This window comes from Mercenaria mercenaria, chromosome 11 (genome assembly GCF_021730395.1).
Source record: "Mercenaria mercenaria strain notata chromosome 11, MADL_Memer_1, whole genome shotgun sequence".
Classification (NCBI taxonomy): domain Eukaryota; kingdom Metazoa; phylum Mollusca; class Bivalvia; order Venerida; family Veneridae; genus Mercenaria; species Mercenaria mercenaria.
Window position 1 is genome coordinate 23,228,824 of NC_069371.1, and position 19,253 is coordinate 23,248,076.

The window sequence follows — 19,253 nt, forward strand, 5'->3', positions numbered from 1 at the left end:
TTCATTCTTGATTTTTCCTCCCCACTTAATACTCCAAACCCTTTCTGTACGCCTTACCCGTTTTTGCATCTTGCATATTATTAAAATGAACTTCTTGAAATCCGTCTATTATATCTGTCCACAATAGTTTCTCTTTAATGTAAGGCTACTTTGCGATGCATGACTCTTTGGTTTTGTTTGGGGCGCTGTGTACTTTCGAGATATCTACCCTGATCTTTTTGTAGATATATACCAACTGATGCATTTCAAGGCAATAAATAAAGTCAGGAAAAGCTTGTCAAAACCAAGCTTCCATACGGTATTATGAAAAGGAAACTAATGTCTGGATTCAAAATGACTGTGGAAATCAGTGTGACATAAGATTTGATGTGTCGTCATGCTTATACAGACTTTTGTGCGTTTCTAGGCTTTTGTTGATCGTCTTTCACAACATTAATGTATGAATTAATACAGGGTATGATGAATAATTCTGTGCTTTATTTGCGTATTTGTTGCATTTGTTCTCGTAGTAATATACAGAACTGTATCAAAGACTGTGTTTATTTTTTTACTTCAAACAATGACAGTGTTTATAACAGGTGTATCTGCAGACAAGATTAAACAACAGAACACAACTAAATACCACACGGTTGCCAAATCTAAATAGCTGTTGCCCGTCACTTTAAATTTAGTGGTTAAGAACAATAACTTACGTATCAAGGTATAATCATTTAACAATTCACTTCATGCAGCTGACTTAGAAATTGGATTTCCTGTAATAAATGTTTTAACACGAATGTTTATTACAATGATGCCAATATTTGTTACAGGCTTTGCAACACGTGAATGCCTAACAAACGGTTCATGGAAACCGAACTCTGATTTTAACAATACTGACGGATGGACTAATTACTCCGGTTGCATGGATGGGTCTAAACCTGACCCACCAAAAGATTATTCAGTAAGTTTAGCATATGCTAGTATATTTGCAGCTATTTACATAATCAAAACACCGATGAATGCACATTTTTGTTCATGTAATATTGATATAGTTCATAAACTTATTGTTAGGTAATAGAAAAGCTAGTTAATGTAATATTGTTGCAATGCAATGTATACTTCTTTACAAAGGACAGAAGAATCAATAATATTTACATGTTGAGTGACTTGCTAGTCAATAGTCAATATTGTTGCCAGAGATCCAAAGTTTGGTATTGACTGCTAGGCCATTCAGTAAGTTTTCTATTATATGACACCATTTTCAGTGTGGACATATTATACCTGTAAACATGTGCTCAATATAGGCTGGCCATATAGCACAAACAACGGACCGGCGATTCATATAAGAAATAATATAAGAAATAATATTATTACAATCTATATTTGGTAGACGTTTTCGATGTCATTACATATAGTAGATAGTATATAAATAGTTTCCTTGCTAATTATTTGGTTTATATCAATAGTGCATAGAAGCCTTAAAGACACTTTCATATTGATGAGAAATAATAGTAAAACTATAATATATTTGGAGACATTTTATATGTATTGATACTTTCAGCATCATCTAGCTAAAATACAGCTGATGTCGGAGATAGGCTACGGAGTGTCCTTAGCTTCACTTGTTGTTGCAGTGACGATAATGATAGCGTCAAAGTAAGTCTTTCATAACTCGGTCTACTGTTGCTGTTATTTTGCTTGGTTGCGCTTTATGCTTCAAAAGGGTCTTCTTACAGATTATATTATTTATTTTTATATCATTGACTTTGAATGCGAGTTCCTGAATTGTTTTGTCTCCGTATTCGCGTTAGTATTACCTAGACTTTTAAAAATAGCTATTTTGAATATTTATGCTGGTATTGAATCACATTTTCATTAGAATATATATGAAGGCGAAATACTATACTCTCGTTGTTATTTGTATTTGTTGTCGCTTAACACTTGCATGCACTCCTCTTTAAGAAATAAAATAAAGACAATATTAAATGCAAGACGAAATGGCGACCACAGCTCTTCCCTGTTTTTCCACGGGAAAATGTGTAATACCTGTGTTCTTGTGACAACATCTAGTGTGGTAAATAATCATAACTGGATTGAAATAAACAGTTTAATGAAATACTCGCTTTCAATGTTATACAATCTACAAGAGAGTATCTTATAAATAAAGAAGAATATGTCTTTGTAATAAAACTCTTAGACCCATTGACATTTTCGATCATTGCAAATATATGATATAAGGTCTTTTAGAAGTCAATTCTGTTTTGATATATGTGAAATTGTTATTAATTTAATGTGAAACGTAAGAAGGTAAATTAATAATAAAATCGAAATGAGATGTACATTATCGTGATATAATGAATAATGGAACATCCTGGTTACAGCAGAAAATACTTACGGTGTTACACGTTTAGGCCTTAAAGTACCAGCGAAATGTTGTTTGGACGAAATGAGGTTGATTCGTTTCGATGTTTACAATTATGACACTTATGTAGATGCACTTCCGACTCATCAATTACGATTATAAAGCGCATTATTTTCTTTTCCAGAAGATTACATTGCAAAAGCAACGTGCTGCACATTAACCTTTTCCTTGCATTCATTCTCCGAGCTTCTGTTACATTCATTAAAACCTTGGTGTTCGTGGATGACCTAGGTTTGGAAAAAGACATAATTCGCCATCCTGGTGGACTGATTACTTTTAAACCAGAGGGATTGGTAATTTATCTATATTTACCTTGATTCAGTACTCCTTATTGGCCACCGTTTCCTTATGTCTGTACATTGCATAATACACCCCATGTTTTCGATTAACTCTGGTACTAACTCTCAACCGTGACTATGAAATACACCTTTCATCGTAGGTACAACTATGCTTTTACTTTGGTAACTTTACGCAAGTTTTACATTGATAAAATCATTTAAAAAGACAAAGAGTGGTAAATTATAATACAAATTTACAGACATGTTCTTTGTTAAAAAGAAATCTTTTATTTCCCTTTCTATTTTTCCTGTCCAAAAGAACTACCGTTAATTTAATTACTCTTTTCATCTTAGACATTAGAAGACAAATTACTGAAAACACAAGTTTTCGTCTTCATATTTGAAATATAGAAATACATAATGATTTATTTCTTTTTCATTTCCACAGCATTGGGAATGTAAGTTGATAGTTAGTATCTTTGTGTATACCGTTGCATCCAGTATGATGTGGATACTGATGGAAGGACTTTATCTTCAAATGCTTGTGTATAAAACGTTGTTTACAGAGCGGAACGGGACACGAATATACGTTTTAGTTGGCTGGCGTAAGTAAACATACATTCACAAATAATCAAGAACTGGATTTCAAAAAAAAGCAACAAAAAAACATTAAAAGTTTAGAAGTACCGCGTTTGATTATCTAAATAACTGCACGTTCGCATTACTGAAGAAGGAAATTTAAAGGTTGATATGTACACTGCAGTATTTGTTCGAAAGGCACTAACCATTAACGTTTGATTCCCAGCAAGTCGTTGAATGTAACATTTCTTTCATGATATTGTTTTAGGATTACTATGACTGTATAGAACAAGAAACAGTCTAAAACGTATTGAATAGCTGATTTTTGTAAGTATTTTCCGCAATGCTGTGGCGTAGTTCGGGTGCTTTACTGCACAATGTATGTATGTATGTATGTATGTATGTATGTATATATGTGTGTATGTATGTATTATACGACAAAACAATTCTGCGAATAGAAACTATTACAATCATTCTTTTGCAGTTTCACCGTTCGTCTATTTGATACCATGGATTATTGTTCGAATATACAAAGAGAATGAATTGTAAGTATGAATAATGTACAATACGTATTCAGATACTTCATATCATCGTTTGAATAAAAATAAGAACATTTACAGAGTGTTCGGCTTCAGCCAAGACCAAATTGACGGGACTTGTCTTCATTTAGTTATTACAAATATTTTGGCTGAAGACTAGATTACAAAATATGGGCATTTAGCACGTGTAAATGACAGCAACAATACACCAACATGCGAATTAACAATTATTTTGCTATTCAGTTTGTTATACTGACAGAAACAAGTTATTAGATAAGTAACACTCCAAATTCCGTTAGGCACACACAGACTTGGACAAAAAAGTTACAAAACATAAATGATAGAAGTAAAAGGCAGTCTTTGTTGTGTCCAATAGAGAAGTTTAGTAAAAATATTAAGGACATTCGCTGTATGCAGCGAGTTCAACAAAACCGTGAATGACCGTTCTCTTACTGTTATTTTGATTTCAACGTATGAAACTGATTGCAGTTCCGAGCCGTGGATAAAAAACCCAAGGATAAGGACCGTGTGATCTGGAACTTCAAAATAAAAGTCTAAATTATAACGAAATTGTAATTTCAAGTGTGATGCAAAATATTTGAATTTTCTTTATTGTTCATGTTTTTTGTAAGATTCTTTATATTGCGGCTTGTTGTTAACAACGATACTAAGTAAGAAGAGACAGTCTTTCTTTTCTTGCAGTAATTGCCTTAAAACTGCGTTAAAAGACAAGTTTACAATGTCGACGTCCTTGAAATAAATAATGTACCTGATAATAATCAACGCAGTGGTATTTGAACTTTATCTGTTTCAATTTTATTTTACTGTAAAAGCAGAAATTTTCGCGAGGGTTTAATTTTCGCCATATAATCGGGGTCCCTCACCTCGCGAACGTTAATCCTCGTGTAAATATTAAGAATTAGTATTATGTAAATCATGCAGATGTCGTCACTACTGGTACTGATGATAAACCCGAACAGATGATAAAGTCGACCACCTTTGAAATATTCGATTGCAATCGGTTACTTATAAAATTGAACACACCATCTAAAAGTACCACTTACAACACCAACTGGTGTAAACAAAAACAAAATTGGTTAATATTCTGTATAAATAAATAACTTACATAAATTTGTATAAAAAATATTTATCCAAAATTACTGGGGAAGAGGGTGTTTTTTGCGCATGCTCACTGTCGAAACATGAAGGCCTGACATTTGGTTACTTTTCATTACTAGATCAGGAATGACTGTTGCAGCTTTTTGGGGAAAGTTTCAATATAATAATACCAAGAAAATTTTGTAAATGACAAAGTGTTCGAATTTATCATCAGTCAACGTTCATACAGTCCTTTTTTTACATACCTCTTTCAGGGCCTCACTTCGTGTGAGTTTGTTTACTAAATATAAATTTGAATTATGTAAAGTTTTAATCAAAGGTTAAGCTTTATTTTGATACCGACCGTTGATTACAATTTGCAGAAATAAAAAAGTTACAGGTAAAAAACCTCATTTTCTGTTTGGGTTTATCATCAGTACCAGTACACAAACCTTCCCAAACATATCAATTGGAAACGGCCAAATTTACCAAAAATGACTATGTTAAGTGGTTCCGTAATAACTATAGGGTAGCTTTTTTAAAAAAAACCACATAACTGTTTAATTAAGTACGATATAAAACCTAGCGAACATACTCAATATTTCAAATTTGCAAAATTTTGACCCAGCGAAAATATGTGCTTTTACAGTACATATGTATTTCCTATTTATTTAACGAGGATTGTTTTGTATCTAAAGATGTTGGAACCGGCACAGGACCGACGGGTATTTCTGGATCATTAAAGCACCAATACAGTTATCTGTTCTTGTGAGTATTTTTTCTTCTTTACGTCATGTTAATGCTGTTAGAATAAAACGCTTTTATTTGTAATAGAAAACCCATTAAAATCATTCGCGGCATCACAATTTATTCACGATTTATTCTTACTTGACAAAACTAGAACTAACACGTCGCTAAATGCTAATAGGAGAACAATGAAATACGTAAATATTTTATTAACACAAACTGGTAATATTACAGTATTTTGTCACTTGAGGAAGAACGTAATTTTATACAGACAGATACTTTTGTATTACTAGTATTCCTAGAGGTATCTGCTCTAATTTATTCAAAACAATGTAATTATAGATTGCGATTTGCAGCTCGATTCTAAAAAAAGGTCAAATGCGACATTAATATTATAAAATAGTGAGTTTTTTGTGTTTTTATTTTCGTTAGAAAGAAAGTATTACGCGCAAGATAATCTCAATGCGCAATAATTTTATATATTGGTTAGTCTGGTTGGTCTTTCAATCGGAGTATATGCAAGTTGGGGTTTGGATTTGAAGGATATTGGAATGAGCTATTGGAAAGTGACCTTTCATAACGGATATTTTCTTCGTTTTCGTAGAAATGTCAGAGTTAACAATTATTTAATCATTAATTTACATTTGTAATACTGCACTCTTTTATCTGGTTGTAGATATTTTGTACAGGAGACAAGCAGGTTCACAGTTTGTGATATTAAAAGCAAAATGAGTTTTTCAAATGCTTTTGTTTTGCATATGATGAGTTTCAAAACTGACTCCATTTTGTAATTATCGTTACAGATTAACTTCATATTTTTCATAAATATTGTACGAGTTTTGTGTGTGAGGGCCAAGATAAGTCGACATGTAAAAAGCGATTCGCAGCATTTGAGGTAAGAAGGAATAAAATGTTTCTTTGTAATTTTATGTTACATTTTACTGTATTTATGCTGATACGGTTGAACGACTTTCAATAGTCAAAGATTGTCTTTTACTGTCAAAACGTGTTTGATTGCTTAACCAACTTTTCAGAAGTGCTTTTCTGTAATTGCATACGCATTAATTCCATTGTCTGTTGGTAGAAGATTTAAAGCAAATCCTTCTGGAGATTGTTCTAAAATTAATGTTATTAATAATATAGGCATTGTATTGTCTTCCATTTAGCTTTTTTTATAAATGTGTATACTTTGTTATACAACATCAATGTTTCGAAACTTTTGAATATTCAACACATAAAATTTCACTTCTTTGTTGTATATTTATCAAAGATATAAATTATGTATCAAACTTTGTTCATATTGTGAGATAGAGCATTAACTTTATTTTTCTTCTGTAAGTGCAAAAAGTAGTTTTCTTAAGAGAAACTGTGTCTTCAAACTAATCACAAGTCTGCAGAAAATACTGGTTTTATCTCACTTCACGTTAATCTCTTTCCTTGGAAGTCATTTGTCTTCAGTTTGTTTAGTTCTGCTCATTGTTTTCTCGTTTAGGGCAAACCCATTATTTTAACTGGGGACCATATGCCGCTTTTCATGGAATTACACGCTAGTGTAGCGTTGAAGGTTCCATGTGTACCGCCGTATGAACACATCTGCGCATGTCTCTAAATTGTTTTTTGTACTTTTAGCATGTGTAAATGTTGAGCTCTGCTCAACCTGGGGCTAGAGGGCATGGACGGTAGCATGCATTTTAACTACCGTCCATGAACAGGCTCAGTCAAACCGAGCCTGCAACATTTTCGTTTTTGTTGTGTTGAGCGACCTGTGGAGTTTCCACTTTTTCTATTTCAGACCATAATGAAGCAATCCTCTACAATTTGAATAACTTATATAATTGAAGTCAGAGATATGTACTTGGAACAATTCAGAATTAATGACTCTGACATGTTTTGTTCTCTTTATATTTTCCAAACCACACCTTATAGATTAATATTTTAGCGGTTTCTGTTAGTATTCTTCGAATTGCTGCTCAAACATTCAATGTTTCATGAAATGCGAACAAGGCGATTAAAGTTAAAATAATCTTTCTAGAATATTAAATACTTTTGACGAAAAACAATCTACCTTTTGTTTGTTTGTATAATAAAACGGTAAGTTTCAAAATGCCTACAATCCGTGTCTGATAACTTCGGAGTGACTATTTGGACGAGTCCAAGTCAGGCTAAGTACAGACTTTCATATTATACTACTAACTGGAACGCTTACTTTGAAGTAGAGGGATAGTACCGGCCGTAGAGCGTTAGCCTTACATGTAAGATTCTTTTTATTTCCATTGTCGCGATGGTTCGAATCCCACCGTAATTGATACTTTTTTTAAATCTTTGTTTTTTATTTATGTTTTAATTACATTTTTTTTTTCAAAGATGTTTTTTCTTTCTTTTTTTTTCTTTTTCTCTTTTTATTTATATATTTCTTTTTTATTCAAATGTATCAATCAAATACACAAATATCATAACATTACATTTCAAGCACAAGAGGCCGGATTCGGGATTCAGCTTGATGCAGTGTCTGTCCTCTAATAATATTATCAAAGTCTTCCAGTTTCTGTGCTCATCAATGAATTATCAAATGTCTCTCCATTCTGTTCAAGCTACAGTAGCCATAGTTTTCTCAACTTTCATCACATGAAAACAGCATGCCCGCCAGTCTTCTGCAGATACTGATGCAATGACTTCCCTGGTAAGCTGCAACACATCTTGTTTGTTGAAGGACAGATTGCGGCGCGCTATGCATCCTTTGATCCTTGCCCAAATCAACTCTATAGCGTTCAAATCGGCATGATACGCAGGAAGTCTGAGACAATCATGTCCATGTTGCTGTAACTTGGTGTCCATTAAGAAGGTCGGAGGTGTTTTTTGTTGTTTGCATCCAGGAAAAAGGAATGATTATGGTGGTTAACCTGAAAGAGAACCCCCCCCCCCCCCCACAAAAAAAAAAAAAAAAAAAAAAAAACACCAAAAAAACCAAATCACTTACCTGGATTAGAACCTACGGCCCGCAAAATTCGACATTTCAAACATCAATGCTTACCACTGAGCTACCGGGGCTGACAGACGTGTTGCAATAAAATATACCCAATATTATTGTTTATTGTAAGCTGCTTTACCTATTTTGTTAGTTTTATAAGTCCAGAAAGCATAAACAAACGTGACGTCACTGTGAAGTTATCAGACTTTGACTGTTGATTTGCAAATAAAATCAAAAATTGGTTTTATTTATTGTTTTTATATTACACAGTTTTTCTTTTAATAACGTCTCATGTGAGATGTTCAGGAAACTAGTACTAAAACATTACAATTGAGTTTATTATCACTCAACAACGTGAACCATTATTTGATAGCATATTTTACTAATTTTACTTAAATTCTATACCTATGGCATTTATTTTGTTCAACTTATGTATTATATCATTATTACATGATTTTAATTTGTAGAAAAACAGCCAAGTTTGTTTTGGTGCTCATTCCTCTGTTCGGTGTGATATATATAGCGTTCTCGGCATACCCTTCAGGAGTCGTTGGCATGGAAGCTGATATTATCTACCTGTACTGTGAAATGTTTTATAATTCCTTTCAAGTAAGTACCGTTGATAAATGAGTAAAATATAAGCATTATTCATTGTTATATATTTTGATATTGATAGAATAGCGTAATTAATATTGATATAAATTCTGACAATATCCATTTCTGCTTAAATATACTTTAAATTTGGATTTGACCGTTCCAAGGCCCCACTGTGTTCCTATAATTGTTTTGTCCTTGTGTGTGTGTGTGCGTGTGTGTGTGTGTGTGTGTGTGTCTGTGTGCCTATGGTGGGGGGGGGGGGGGGCTGCGTTTTTGGAACGTGGCTTTCCCTGTTGGATGTTCTTTCTTGTTTTTATTGTTTATGAACCTACTCGGTTGAAACTCCAACAACAGCTCAGTGTCCTAAATATTTTGCCGTTAGTCATTGTGTAGCCTGAAAGGTTTTATACATAGATATACATTATTAACATTTTTAAGTTTACTGAATTATTTAGTTATTGTTATTATACCACATTTATATAGCACTCACTTTATGCACATTACACGTTCAAAAGTGCTTTACAGAATAAATTGCAAACAATACAAACAATTACACATTCAGACAAACAAAATATGCATTTTGACATTAACAAAATTCCTGAATGTAAAACATAAAGACAAACATGTATTGGTTAGTTTACGAAATGTTTTACAAAGTAGTGGGTTTCGAATAACATTTATTATATTTTTTTCATTCAACTGTCTTGCAGACGTTCAATGCACAAATGTTTTAAAGATCATGCCTGACCTAAATTCATTTTCTTTCTTTTTTCAGGGTTTTGTTTTAGCTCTGTTGTTTTGCTTTCTGAACGAAGAGGTAAATATTTGCATTAGAGCATGGACTTCTAGCTTATTAAAGAGGTGTGCATACCATTAGTGATATTGATATTGTAGAGTGCATAGTTTGGGCATAATACATATTTTACAGTTTTTACAAACTAACGCATAATTCGCTGTCGTTGTACATTGTATCATTTGAAGAATATGAATCTACAGAGAGTACATACCTCTTTGGTAGACACTACCAATATAGCATATGCAGTATATGCCAGAACGCAAACTAGTCTATTTGTATTTTACCCAAACTATTATCTTTTTAATGTTACATGTAACTAACATGCGTTTAACTTCTGTATTAAAATTACCGATTATACTTCACATGTAGAGATGTAATAATGTTGTGGGCACTACCGTAAAACATATACGAGCAGTACGTTTGATCTTCCACCATTACAAAATTACAACATGTAGCGGTTTTGAACAGAACCTGAAGCAATTTAAAGCAACCCTTATACAAAATTGTTTGAAAATGAGGTCGTGCAGCAATAATTTGTTCACAGCATGATACTGTTTTTATTATTTTATTATACATACATAAAGTGATTAATAAGTAAACACAGGGGACGAGGAGCGGGGAAGTGAGTGATGAGGAAAATACTTATAAGAGCCGATGTTTTAATAAATTGAAACATTTCAATTTGTTTTAACGAAGCAGGATATAGTTCACTCAAAAATCGCCTGGTCTAATCTCTGAATAAACAGTCTTCGTCGAATAATGTACAAATAAAACACAATTTAACAAATGTTAGGTAGCAATATTTTAAGTTCATTTTTATTTACACAAGGATTGCGATCGATAATAGTAATGCAACTTATGGTATCGCAAGACTTATTATTTCTTTATAAAATGATTAAATTTCGTTGGATGTATGATGACGTCAGATTTCATTTCCCGCTACGATTAAAGGTAAAAATATTTTCCCCGCATATTCGAGTCATTCAAGTAGAATCAGATACAAGTTATTATAGTGTAACTATTTGTGACCATATTGTAACTGGTAGCTTATATGTATACAGAGTAAAAGGAAGTATTATATGTATTGTTTCAGCTGGAACATTTGTGGCATATGTTGCATTCTGCCTTAGTCATATTGTTATGTGAAACCTTTATGTCGTTATTTTCCATTAAATAGAGTTATGTAACATTTTCCTACTCAGTAGATTCATTCGTCAAATAGTGCAAATATAGGCGATATTTTCTTCGATATCGTAGCTTGGACCAGATAGTAATGTGTGTCCATTTTTCAGAACAACGCCTTCAAAGATTAATTCTGAAGCCTTGATTTTGCTAAAGTTTTGTTAATCAAAATAAATCTTTGATATTAAGCGGAATTCCCCAAAAAAACAAGAAAAATGTAACACTAAATCCCAGTACGGGGTAGTTACTTTTACAGCCGCCGCCACTCGGCACTTGAAGGTTGAGGTTCTGGTAGTTTATAAAATTTATAAGGTATTTTGGAAACATAGAATGCCTCCAAGCAAAATAATAGCTGGCTCGGTTTGATAGAATCTGTTTCTGAGAGGTAATGAAAATTCCAACACTCCTCACGCCCCCAAGTATCGGCTTATCAATAAGTGGAACTCTCGTACAAAGATATAAAATATACCCACACGTCTTAAAAGATCGGAGCATGTATCAACACTGAACCCAAGTACGGGGAGACATTGTACAGCCACATCATGGCACCTAAAGATTGGTGTTGTAATAATTAATAAAAATTATAAGAATGTCGTTTGGAATGCAAGCAAAATAATACAATCTCCGTTTGCTTAAATCCGCTCAAGAGAAATACTGGACAGAGCAACACCCCTCATGTGTTCTGATAAATACTGCATCCAATCATAAGTATAGCAGTTTATGTTTTAAACACTTTTGAATAATAAGGATTTGTATTTAGAAACTTAAATTTTGCAAACTGTAAGAAACATGCTAACACTGTTATGAATTGTAAATTGGAAGAATGAACATAGTTCAGCATCATATTCATAGAGTGTGGAGTTCAGTATAAAGTACAACAAAACATGTGAACATAGTGTGTTTAGTATATATGAGTCATTTCCAGGACACGAGGTAACCTAATTGCCGAAAGTGTCTGTCAAATATGGCGCGATAAGTGATAATTGCTTACTTAACTGTAGGTGTAATATCTTGTCAATGGGTCTAGGAAAGACTCTTCGGTAAAAAAGTCAACGGCATAAAACTATTAAAACATGAACATTGGTCACTTAATCAATAAGTATCAAGGAACGATGTTTAAGAACGGTTCACATTTAGAAATAGATCAGAATGGCAGTATTCAGGAACCTGGACGTCCCTCTTTCACCGGTGCTGGAAAACTCCATCTCCATCTCCTGTCTTAAATGACGTATAAAGAACTACATCTATGTAGCAGATTTTTGCAGTAATTTATTGTTAAAACGAGAAAAAAATCAAATCCCTTGAAACTTCCTCTTTATTCCTTAAATAATATTTACCGATACAGAAAACGTTATGTTATGAAAAAAGACATAATATTACGCTGCAAAACAAAACCGGAACTAAACTTTGTTATGTGCCCTTGAAAGGTATGACGTCTTTCCTGTTTACGGACGTTGAATTCCCGCTCTTTGTTTAAATACGCTACTGTAAGAAAGAAGTGCTATATAGAATTCATTCGATTGATTTTATTTTTACTATCGTTTGCTGAATATGGTATGCAAGAAAACTAGCTGTAAGGTCAAATTGGAATATCCGGCTCTCTCGGGTAACTTTTAACACGGTAACTCGGAAGAGCCTCATTACCGCCTAAACAGTTACCCTCCAGCCGGATATTCCCATCTGCACCTACAACCAGTGGAAGAATCTTACAGTATTTTCTTCTCCGGTAATGTCTTAAGTAACTTGTTATTAGAAAGCGTTTGCTTTAATGAGCAAGTCTATGAATCTGTAATCACTCATTTCTTGGAAATCAATAAGAGGTTTTTTAAATCTTATTTTTTGTTTCAGTCTGTTATTTAGTATCAATGCAAATATAAACGGATTGATGCAACTAAATACTGACATATAAGCATTTGAAATCAAATATAATATGTACTGCAAATATTTGACAGTAGCACATAATATACAATTAACAAAGATATATCACCATTTTTGTACATTAGAAAGTATTATGTCCTTTCGTAAACTAAACTGAAAGTATTGCTAGATGTAGTAACTTGCAGGAAATTTAATTAGAATTACATTTATTATAAAATGAGATTTTATATAAAATATTCTTTTATTGTTTTACCGCAACGTGAATTATTGCACTCAAAAGGCGAAGATTAAATTCTACAAATATAAACATATATCAGTAAACTCTTTATTTAGGTCATTGTTATGCATTAATAATGCTGGCCTTGTACAGGTATGCATATGCCGCCCCACTTCGTTTTCAAACAAATGTCTGTTACAGTATTGTGTCAGTTTAATATTAACACGGCTTTGGTGAAAGATTGAGCATACAACTGTTATCTTGATGCTTATTCCATTCAGGACAAATGTATTTTACAGGTGCACAATGAGATTCGGCGATTCTGGTACAGACGTAGATTCAATCGTTTTAACACGCGTTCCATTATCCTCTCGTCGTGGCGGAAAGCCTCGAGGACATCACGTGACACCTACTCAAGGGATACACGTTTGACGGAGGGCGTTGTCCATTCTCATGGCAATTGTGTTGATACCTGTAAATTAAATAAAAAGTGTCAGGAGCACGTTATGTGGTCAAGAAAAAGTCACGAGAAACGGAATGGAAAGCCTACAGTACCTGCATGGCAGAACGAGGATATGGACGGTATTATTACAGAAACAAAAGCTTGTAATTCTGCTGGTGATGAGGTATAGATCTATTAGTGCGTGAAACCATATACAACAAGAGTTTACTTTTACTCGATTGAAAGGTGTGGAATAAAAGTACACTCGCACGTATAAACGCAAAAGCACATAGAATGACGTCTCCTTTATGTGGGGATACACTTTTATAAACAGACATATACAGGTTAAAAACGAAGTTTCTTTAGCTCATTTGATATGAGACATTGCACAAGTCATTATGCTAAATATGTTAGCATATCACTATGTATGTTACGCCATTGTCAAATACCTGTAATTTGGTTCATTAACACTATAGTTATCTACTACTATATATATTTTATTCAGACGTTATTGTTTTCTTAATATCTACATTGGATGTCAATATAAAACTTGTAATTAATATATTGTTTCACTGAGAAGTATTTAGGATTAAGTGCCATTACAGTTTCTTAGCAAATAAAAGTAAAATTGAAGTTACATACTTTAGATAAAGGAATTTGATATTTGAAGATGAAAACATTACTATGAATGGAAGTATTGCAATTTGTTAGGATTCGTGTTTGATTTTCTTATAGTACATTATGTACGAACAATATAATTTTGATATTGATAACTGCAGTTAAATCTGTGATTCACAAGATCTTGACTTCACATAAATGACAAAATAACTTTCAGTTAAATATATTTAATGCCCATTTCCTACGTCGTCGTGTATTTTTTTACCGTTAGTGTTGAATATTGAAATGAGTATAAAAGGAAACTACGTAAATATCAACATCAAAATGTTTGGTTTTTCATTAATTATTTCGAAATACTCTAAATGTCAACAAGCTGCCATGTTGCCTATCTCTCTGTATGTGTATATATTTACACGCTCTCCAATGCAGCCCGTATGCACGTGTTCTTCTTACCCAAGTATAAGACTTCGTATGCTGTTTAATTCCTATTATATTATCTTTTACTTTATTCTTTTGTTGAATGAAATGACACGTCACATTTTTATGTGATTCAAAAGACAAATTCCCCCGAAAGAAAGTTCAAAAATATGATAATACAAAATGTTGAACTGCCATTATTTCATTTTTGTTGTGTTGATAGCAAATGTTTATTTACAATAAGGCTCTCTACAAAGCTGTTGGGGGCCAACATTACTTAAGTCCGACTATGTTTTAAATTACCAAACATATCATTGTTCTGACAAACAACCAGTCCTATTATTAAGAAGATTTACTAGAAGCTATCTGGTTCATTTTTAAAGAATATATATGCCATTTTATGATTAACTTGAAACAAATCTATATTTCCCTACAAAACTTTGACATATATATTTCTTAATTTACATTTAACCATGAACTGTAGATATTATGCTCACAATACACATTAATTATCATCCACATACTGTAAATGCTAAAGTGAATGATATATATCGTGATTGTTTGTGTTCTAATTTCAATTCAAAATGATTTTTTTTAATTATTTGAATGAGTCTTCTCATTGGCCTAAAGAGGTCCCTTGCAGTCAAATTTCTTCTTTTTATATTTGGAGAAATATCCGTTAACAATTGTTAACAATTATTATAAAATTATAGAATTATACAGCTCCGACTACAATTTAATATAGAAAAGAAATAAGTGTCTTTGGAATGGCGATTCTTATTATTGTGTATCCGAAAAAGAATATACCATAACATCTGCAACAAACAGAAACAAATATTTATTACGATATATTTATTAATTGTAATCAAAAGTGATATCAACAATAAACAGGGGCTGGTCTATATTTAGTTACTTTTGTCAAAATACGACCATCCTTTCAAAAATACATTATGTTGTAGAACTTCTGAAGAATTAAGTTTTGCAACATTTCTTGGTAATAACTAACCAACACAAATGAATTATTTTATTATTTTATTTTATGTATTTTTTTCTCGTTAACTACGATGTTTTCATTTCTTTTGACATACATGTATCTTGTATCTAAATTTTGTTTTGTACTGAATCCATCTATCAAGTCAACTGTATTTGAAATCATATTTCCTTACTGAATTATCTCAGAAACAATGCTTTCGTTGGACCTGCTACAATCTTCAGTGAACAATTGACTGGCGATCTATTGATCGTTTCTGTGTCCACCAAAACATTTTCCGCCTAAATGGATGTCCGATCTGAAAGTACCGGGCAATCATGAAAAAGACCCAGTGATTCTCAGTCAGTAGTTCCGTAGTAGGAAGAGCCACTTTTACAACAAAAAAGACGTTTTGAGTTGTTTCTTGATTGAGTCAATTCCAGCAACGAAAGTACTAAGAAAAATTAAAATGTTTAGGCTTTAAGATTTTGTCTATTCTAATCTTTATTTTATCTAATTTCCTAATGGACGAAAATGTCATAAATAAAGATTGGTGTACAGAAGTGAATACAACAAGCCAAAATTGAAGAATAAAATAGATACCTGAATTATTCGCATTGTTATTTTAATATCTGTCTTATCAAATCTGCAACATATATTTGTCATTGCCCTTAAATATGTCACATGGCGTCTCGTTTCGTTTATCAAAAACAAATCACATTGCTTACTTCAGTCTTGATTAGTATTGTTATACGTTTACGGTTTCATGAGATTTTATGCCCACGAATGGGCATCATATAGATACCGGACCTTCCGTCTGTCTGCCTATCTGTCTGCCTGTCCGTCCCCTCCCTCGGTTTGTTGCCAATCACTAACTGAAGAAAGTTTGCACGGAGGAAACTCAGACTGTCGTGACCGACAAATATCACCTATTGATTTTGAGGTAGATTCCTCAAAAGACAAGGTTAACAATTGGTCTGACCTTGCTTTACAGTCGTCAGTTATCAGTGGTTGATCACCTGAGGTCAGTAAATGACCCTTGCTTTTGTTGTTGGCAGATCAAAGGTGATGTCACGGAGACCTTGAGCAGAAAATCGGCTTCCGATCGATAATTGAAAAATGCCTTTGTCTACAGTTATCAAACTTCATAGGATGATAACTTATGACACTTAATGTTTTAAGAGGTAAAGATCAAAGACAAAATGTCACTGAGACTGAATACAGTTTCCTGTCATTAATTTGTATAACACTTATTATGTTGGGTCAGTAGATCGAAGGGCAATGTCGAAGTCGTCTTGGACTACAATATGGATAGACCATCATGTAGGGCTTACGTGTTTTACAAATTGCTCTTAGACTAGTGTATTTACAGGTATTTACATAATAATATTTGTTTCACAATGTTTTCCTTTAATTAATGTTTCCTGTCGTGAGTAAGGAATGCACCTGTCGGGGCGTAATTTTATGTACACTGTCATATAATAAAGGAAAAAGGTGGAGGTTAAATTGAGTTTTTGCGCCAGTAAATTAAATTCTCCAGTGATAATTTTGCTGTAAAAGGTGGTGTCTTGTTATGTTTCATTTTCGTGTTGTTTGTGTTTGTTTGTTACTTGTTTGTTTTATTAATATATTAATTTGTGTTTATGTGCACATACCACAAGCCAGTGTATAACTGTGTATATTTACACGTAACCATTTCCGTGTGCGACTGAGTTTTTTGGATATGATCTTTCCTGACTGATGAAAAGTGTCCTTTTTGTAAAACCGTCAGTTATTTGGAAAACAAGAACACTTTCATCTGTAAATGATTTATTTGAGAGGTATCGCGTGACAGTCTACCAAGCTGTATTATCTGTTTTATGGAAAACCAATCCAATTTGTCGGCACCAAAATCACATACATATGTAAACAATCCCAGGTTATACCTACATTTGTCTGAGCTACTTAATAACATGCAACCATTACATAAAGCTGCAAATATCGAAAACTGGGTTTCCTTTCAAGGTTAGAGGAAACCAATAATTGTTCATCATTAAACTGTAATTTATCAACATGATTTACATATTTTCTAAGCGGCTCAACGGTATGAATAATTTCTTAAAGGAATTGATGCAGTTATCTTTTTGTTGGGTCCAACGTCACACCGATACAATTATATGTCATATGGCGACTTACCTGCTTTTCATGGAAATGGAAGACCCCGGGTGCGTCTCAGGGCATTTTTTCATTACGGATCGGCACCTGGGTAAAATCACCGAACTTCCGCAAGCCAGCTGGATAGCTTCCTTACATGAAGAATTCTACGCCCCTAGTAAGACTCAAACCGACATCAGTAAGGTGCAAGTAATACAAAGTCAGCGACCTTAACCACTCGGTCGTGGATGCCACTCCAATTTAATGGACATAATTTTCATCCCATGACATAATTTCATGCGGGATTTAAATACCTGAGAATGTGTTTTGTTTTTCAAAACAGGGACTATGGTATATCTAATAATTACAAAACATAAATAAACCAATATCATTGCAGAAACACTGCAGCTTTTACAAAACAATGCAATAAACTAACTTATATCATATTTGTGCACCTGAGCATTGGACAGAAAAATGCTTGCTGAATTACGTCGCACATAAAATATAATATTGTCAGCGGAAGTGAAACTGGTTAATGCACGGTAATTCTACCTCATATCGGAGAATGTTGTAGAATATTACATTATAATCCCGTTAAACGTCTCAGAAATTCACGTTGTTGAGACTAAACAAATTGGAAAATAGCAACAGGACGACACACCTATTAATATAGACAAAAAAGACATTAACATTTACAATTAGCATTAACCGGTCAACAAGACCGTAACCGCTTATCCTCAGTAAATTCCAATGCATTAGGATAGTTGTAACATGTCGAATTCCAAATAAGTGACAAAACTACACATAACTTTAGATGAAATAAGCAAACATGAAGATCCGAAAATATGCTCATGTCAACTTCGTGTTGATGATGTATAACAAGTTTTAGAATACATTTTATTTCTTGAATTCAGGACGTTTCCTGCTGCTGGCGTTACACAATAGATCTTCATCAAAATAAACGGTAAAGGCTGTGCGCATTAGATCAATAAAAACAATTAGCATTCATGCTTATAACGGTACCTAAAGGTTATCAGTATTTATGTTTCTCATATCACTTTGACTGTCACAAATTGGCTTTGTACTGTTTACTATTTATTAAACATGTGTAATTGTTTAGCCTAAATTTCAAGTATTAAGTGTGTATACGTTTACATATGAAAAGAACTGAATTAGAAGTGTCAGCTCAGATTTGTAACTCCTTATATGGGTATTCGGCAAGTACGCGTACTCGTTTTAATATTTCGTTCTCTTTAATATCCAAATAGTGCATTGCTTTGGCCAAGTAAATTCAAAATTCCATCGAACATCGATACATGTACACATCGAGGCGCTTTCCATGAGAAACACACCAGTGCTACCAATACAAATGTCAACAATGTATGGAGAGGAA

The 19,253-nt window shown here is 33.2% G+C and overlaps 1 protein-coding gene across 4 annotated transcripts in view; it reads left to right on the forward strand.

The window, feature by feature from the left end:
- Positions 1-16,335, forward strand: part of LOC123532271 (secretin receptor-like) — a 388,099-nt gene extending 371,764 nt beyond the window's left edge. For 3 of the 4 annotated variants that reach the window (XM_053518735.1, XM_045313677.2, XM_053518736.1), the window contains 10 exons: positions 810-940; positions 1,541-1,635; positions 2,526-2,694; positions 3,128-3,284; positions 3,743-3,803; positions 5,594-5,663; positions 6,446-6,537; positions 9,078-9,219; positions 9,983-10,024; positions 13,580-16,335. In XM_053518735.1, coding sequence (XP_053374710.1) covers positions 810-940; positions 1,541-1,635; positions 2,526-2,694; positions 3,128-3,284; positions 3,743-3,803; positions 5,594-5,663; positions 6,446-6,537; positions 9,078-9,219; positions 9,983-10,024; positions 13,580-13,912 — 1,292 coding nt within the window. In that variant the 3' untranslated portion in view covers positions 13,913-16,335. Of the gene's footprint in view, positions 1-809; positions 941-1,540; positions 1,636-2,525; positions 2,695-3,127; positions 3,285-3,742; positions 3,804-5,593; positions 5,664-6,445; positions 6,538-9,077; positions 9,220-9,982; positions 10,069-13,579 lie in introns of all 4 variants that reach the window. The other variant, XM_053518737.1, reaches the window with a different exon arrangement.
- Positions 16,336-19,253: the final 2,918 nt, after the last annotated feature.